Source organism: Zerene cesonia, chromosome 26 (assembly GCF_012273895.1).
Source record: "Zerene cesonia ecotype Mississippi chromosome 26, Zerene_cesonia_1.1, whole genome shotgun sequence".
Lineage (NCBI taxonomy): Eukaryota > Metazoa > Arthropoda > Insecta > Lepidoptera > Pieridae > Zerene > Zerene cesonia.
Window position 1 is genome coordinate 2,423 of NC_052127.1, and position 5,882 is coordinate 8,304.

A 5,882-nucleotide genomic window follows, 5' to 3' on the forward strand; every position below is an offset into this window, starting at 1 on the left:
GCTGGTAACAAGCATTTATTTATTCAATTAGACTTCTAGAAGTACTGAAGCACTTCTAAATCGTCATAACATAGTTTTCGGACAGCAGTTTCCACAAAGAAGAGCCGGCCAGAAACTGTAGTGACTCTTTTAAAATCATGTCACGTGTTAATTGTGTTTACCTACATCTAAAATATAATAAGACAACAAAAAACGTGTGTCTGAATATTACATATTTTTCCAACGAACTGATAAGGGGCGATTCAAGAAAAGAAACAGAATCTAAAAAAAACTATATTTGGAGTGTTTGTGTGTCTGTCTGGTATGTTATAACTTATAAACTACTCAACGGTTTTCACATGTGAATTATATATAATTAGGATGTAGGAGCTTTTCAAAAGTTTGTTTCATCAAAATCGGTTATGATAAAAAAAGTTATGGTTAATTTCAAATTTATGTCAAGCGCAACAGACCACCTAAACTATAAGAGATATTTAGATTAATAATTAAGATAATATTTCACTCACATCGTCATCGCTAGTGATGGGAACGGTGCGCAGCCAGGCGAGCGCGGCGTCCGCGAGCGTCGCCGGCGTCTCCTCGCAGCCCTCCGCGCTGGTCTCGCGCAGCAGCTCGATGCGTATCAGCGGCAGCGCCGCCAGCGCGCCCGACGCGCACACCTCGTCGAACTGCACGCAAAACGGTCATACAACGGCCGTAGCCCGACGCTCAAACGAAACTCGCGACAACTAGCGCGGGGTGCTTACGTTTTGCGCGATGTACGCGTCGAGGTGGGCCCGGTGCGCGGGCGCCAGGTCGGGCAACGCGCGCAGCGCGAGGCAGTCGGCGGGCGACACGCGGCGCAGCAGCCGCTCGGCGAGGTGCGCGCGCGCGGGCTCCACGCGCAGCGCGGCCGCGGCGGCGTACAGGCGGCGCGCGGCGGGCAGGTCGCGCACGCACAGCCGGCCCGTGTACGCGAACTCGACCAGGTCGCGCAGCGCGTCGGGGTGCACGTCGAGCCGCAGCGTGTGCACGGGCCCGGCGGCCGGCAGCGCGGCCAGCAGCGGCGGCGCCACGGCGGCGAGCACGGCGCGGTGCGCGGGCACCTCGTCGCCGCGCGCGGCCAGCAGCACGTCGAAGTGCTGGCGCGCCTTGCGCAGCGCGTTGAGCGCGCTCAGCACGCGCGCGGGCGCGCCCGCCTCCTCCAGCGACAGTTCCTGCTCCAGGGCGCTGCTCTCTTCGCCCTCGCTGTCGTCAGACCGCGACGCCGTCGACGCGCCGCTGCCCACTGCGACACATATCTTGCTATACTATTTGTCTACCGATCGAAACTATGGCAGAGGATTCCATGATCATAGCATTTTTTTTTCTTAGACATTTTGGAAACTTTTTTAAATGAACACCGCAAACAAAAGCGACTCACCACTTACAACATAGCAGTAGATCGTCGATATGCGTGTACTTAACGATTTTCCTAATACGTCGAACTGCTCTTTTTTGCACTAACTATAATATTGGTCATATCACATCCAGTCGAATTCATTAGAGTTATCAACTACGTACAGCATACTTTATATAATCATATTTAGTAAATATTGTTTTTATCTCTCCTCATGTGAAAAAAAATTATGTTTATACGTACATTTTCACGTGTGACACAGTGTGTCAAACAGGTGGACCGATTTCGATACTTCTTTTTTGTAGTGTTTGTTATTTTCAGGAGATGTATCGTATGAGAGGAAAACACAAGAACTTTGAACCAACTATTAAATGAATAAAAAAAACTGAACGTTATACTTAATAATGCTAGCGCGATGACCGCGCAACGTTTGTCGGGTCGGTTAGGGTAATTATAAAAGCCAAGGTTAAGTAATAATTGCTTTCTTGTACTTTATTTTCAATTGAACATGCCGATTTATATATATTTATTAACTCTTCGCTTGAAAGAACAAAAATAACTAGATCATTAACCGTTAACGAGAACAGCCAGTCGCCAGCAGCGCTGCAAATCATATCAATGAATGTATAATGCGCGACACTACAAGCGGCCGAGCTAACTGTGCGGGCCACCTAAAGCTGGCTATGCATTACGTTCGCGAACCTCTCGCGTAACCTCTGACGTAGACGCGCACGCTCACACACGCACAGTCCAGCACAGACTGAGCTGCCCTTTGTGTTCGCCCAATTCATCGCCACTCATTGGAGCGCTAAGTTCGCAAACGTATCCACTATGCGTAGTTGTTGCAAAAGCAAGAGGTACGTGAACATAGTGGATACCGGGCTTAACGCGCCCGGCTTCGACGATTCTCAATTGCCTTAATTTCAATCCGCCACTCACTAGTTAGAAGCTCAATGGTACCGATTCATTGTAGCGTACATATGAATATTTGTAAGATATCCTCACTTTGTATCACTTTCATAATACTGTATGTATTAAGGTTCCTATTTTTCCGAATTACTACATTATTGTTTCGTTTTTGGTAAAACATAATAAATTCAATTAGCATATAATTTACTAGCGGTTCCTGATACATAATATAGTCTATAATATAGAACTCAAGGACCATGTACAAAGGTGATAGAAGTAAAAGAAAAATCTTGTCACAACTCATCTGGTCTTATTTGCCAATAGAGTAAATAAAACATCTTAACCAATTTGAAGCACAAATATTGTGTAATATCGTATCGTAGTATCGGAAGGCGACATATTTAACTTTTGAAGGCCTTGCCACAACAAGGTAAAGGACTTGAGTTTGAATCCCACATCATAGACAATTTTTTTTCTATTCATTAATTTTTCAATTATTAATATATCAATTTCATAAAACAAAAAAATAAACAAAGAATCCTTTTCATAAGATCAGTAGTATAACAATAACATGAGCATTCTCATATCAAGCAATGTCTATGAAACACAATATCCATCCCCTGCCTTTGTTAATTTGTTACAAGTAAGCAATGTGTCACCTAAGGACTCTTCTATAATATCAGGACTCTTACTAGGAAACAAAGCAAATCACTTGAAATTTCCTATTTACCTAATAACAGTAGATGTGCCTGATAACAGTACTGTGAGCGGTCCAGATCTGTTCCATTCTGTTGTTGATGATATGAATACATTATAGAAAAACTAAAGCAAAGATATGCATTACCACAAACACTTTTTCTAAACATTCAGAGAAACCTTGAATGTTTCTTCAGTATTGATTGCAACTGTTGGTTAATTTGTAATGCAAGCATGCAACACCGCGCCTGGTACCAGCTACCTCTCGGCTACCGAGGCTACTTCTTACCCTGCACTTGAACATTTATGCATAAAACCTTTTTTTTGTAAACATACAAGTACTGTTATAACATGAAGTGGAATTATTTCATGAATTGTATTGTTTGAAAATTTAATATATTATATAATTGGTTTTATACCAACAAGGTCCAGTCCAAACATTTTTAGACAAAAACGACTCTACCCTAATTATTTATAATTTCATAAATGTGTGTTCAATTAGATTAAATATAATTATGCTTATTAATATATATATTTAGATAATGTGATACACGGCAAACATTAGCAACTTATACTTAACACAAGTTCCTCTAATCATAGAAACACCCAAATAACACAATTTTTGTAATATGTGTATTATTTAACTGATATTGATATGTGAGAAATAAATTGCCTGCATCAGGTTTTTAGTTTAAAATAATCCCTTAAAGCAAACTTTCTTAAAAATTATCACATCATTAAACACTGATACAGTTTCAGTACTCTCAAATTTGTATATTAAAATCTGCTGTTAAATGATTTCCAAAAACGATAAAGAAACCAATGGGCACAAGGAATTTAATGTCTTATTGACAATCACAAATAGCCATACTTCGAAATGTTAGTGATGGATGGGACTTAGTAATTTGTGAAGCGGTAAGACAAGAAATATTTGATATGCAAAAATTTTATTATAACAATTGATATTAGAGATTCCAGATACAGAAGTCTGATTAAAATATCTGCATACTATTCAACCAACTTTCAAAAGAAGGGTTTTAAATTGGACTGTTTTTTTTTACTTTGTCACCTTCTTCTATCATATTTGGAGACATTTATTCTAGTTCTGTTAATTTCATTGTAGTTTATTTTTTCTTTTTAATAAATATTATTTATATTTTACATCTAACCTAATCCACCCTTACATTCAAACTGATTTGAAAAATACTAAGAAACACAAAAAAGTCAAAACATCAACTAATTAATTAATAAAATGTAGGCTATTCAGGATTTTAACACAGATTGAAAATAGAACCATCACATTTGTTTGCAAGACATTTATAGAGATAATATTTTAAAAATGGACTTTATGAAATACCTCAATTGTCGTTATTATAATGCCTATTTAAAGAAATGGGTTAAACACCGACACAAGTTCTATTTTCCTCATGGTTCCAGAGCAGTTCACTGAGGCACAACTACCACACACCAATATCAAATGGAACTGCCAACGGTAATCACACCTTTCTGATATCCTATCACTGTACACTAATTAAGATAATTTATATCTTCAAGGTATCTCAATATTTAGCAACTAAGCACTACCAACCAAGTTATGGGTGCTTATGACTCAACCTTCTTTGCATTTTGTTTGTGTTCAATAAAATTGTTAAGACACAATCCTCTTATAATTTATACAAACCGTCTTTGAGAGCAACTGTAAGTAGATATTGTGTTATCTTAACATTAATAGCTTCTTTTAATTGCCTATCAAATCAAATTGAAAAATAAAATACCTTTTAGTCATTAGACTAAATGGTATTTTATTTCATTGTGACAGCCTCAGAATTGTTAAATAATAGTTTAAGTTTATTACACTTTTATTTAATATATTTAAGTGTTTTTTTTTTATATTGCAGAAATAAAATTTAATTCAATAAATTCATGTTAAAAATACAATACAATGTCGGTGAATCCACTGCTAAATTAAAACATGGTGCTAGATGAACTATAAAAGGTATAAATATTTAAACTAACACAAGAATTGAGTTTTCGAAAACAAATCTAAGTATAAACATACCATCTCCGTTCCTGTAGTCATCGAGAGGTTTCATGGCGACGGCAGGCCGGCGCTCGGCTGCCAGCTATCTGCGACCTGCACACACATACACCGCACTCAGGACAGGCTCCCGATCGGCCGCATGGGCTCGCTAACCGGATTACACTGCTGAAGGCCGAGACGCAATAGCGACTCACATGGCCCAGCGCGACCTCCACACACACACAACTGACGCGCCCGCTTATCTCATAATTAGATTAAATTATTTACACGGCGATGCTGCAGACCAGCCTTTTGACGTCTCAGTGCACAAGAAGAGGCGCCGACAACCAGCTACGATGGCTAGAGCTAGATCGCAAACCACGCGCCTTGTTTTGACTTTTGGAGCGACTGCAGAGAACTGTCAAGTATCAACTTGTCAAATGTCACAAAATACGCAGAATTTATTGTAGGAAACAACGACATCAAATGCTCCTCTAGCCTACTGCCTACTAGGTATTTTCGAGCACAAAAATCATACATATCATATAATAGATTCGTTACGACATGGAAGAAAGACAAACAAACGAAATATAAACTTTCTAATTCTTAATACGTACTAATTTTGTTACGTCCGTGCTAAGATGTACTAGCCCTTCAGGCTGACATCGAGGATTACAACAAAAAAAAAATATTAAAACATTAGTATATTAACTTAATCTCGTCGAGGATCCTCCCTTTTTCGATGGAGGAATATCACCATCCTTCCTCCACAAATGAACAGATATTACATCCATAATTGACGACCATTTTTATACCAAAATAACAGAAATGTGCAAATCGAATGGTATTTCAATACAGGAGATGATGAATTCGTGAGAG

The 5,882-nt window shown here is 39.2% G+C and overlaps 2 protein-coding genes across 2 annotated transcripts in view; one reads left to right on the forward strand and one right to left on the reverse strand.

Moving 5' to 3' along the window:
• Positions 1-59, forward strand: part of LOC119836980 (kelch-like protein 17) — a gene marked incomplete at its 5' end in the record, with an annotated part of 2,392 nt that extends 2,333 nt beyond the window's left edge. The window contains one exon of the mRNA XM_038362455.1: positions 32-59. Coding sequence (XP_038218383.1) covers positions 32-59 — 28 coding nt within the window. The remainder of the gene's footprint in view (positions 1-31) is intronic.
• Positions 60-470: 411 nt separating this feature from the next.
• LOC119837130 (kelch-like protein 7) lies at positions 471-5,444 on the reverse strand. The gene is made up of 4 exons (XM_038362641.1): positions 5,292-5,444; positions 5,043-5,117; positions 747-1,267; positions 471-668 (listed from the first exon to the last, which is right to left on the reverse strand). The coding sequence occupies exons 2-4, from the start codon at positions 5,074-5,076 to the stop codon at positions 486-488; spliced, it is 738 nt and encodes a 245-aa protein (XP_038218569.1). The 5' UTR covers positions 5,077-5,117; positions 5,292-5,444; the 3' UTR covers positions 471-485.
• Positions 5,445-5,882: the final 438 nt, after the last annotated feature.

Coding starts and splice junctions, on each gene's coding strand:
- LOC119837130 (XM_038362641.1), bottom strand. CDS start 5,076: ATGAAACCTCTCGATGACTACAGGAACGGAGATG. Junction 1,268..5,042: donor TGACTACAGGAACGGAGATG/GTATGTTTATAC, acceptor TATGTGTCGCAG/TGGGCAGCGGCGCGTCGACG. Junction 669..746: donor ACGCGTACATCGCGCAAAAC/GTAAGCACCCCG, acceptor TTTTGCGTGCAG/TTCGACGAGGTGTGCGCGTC.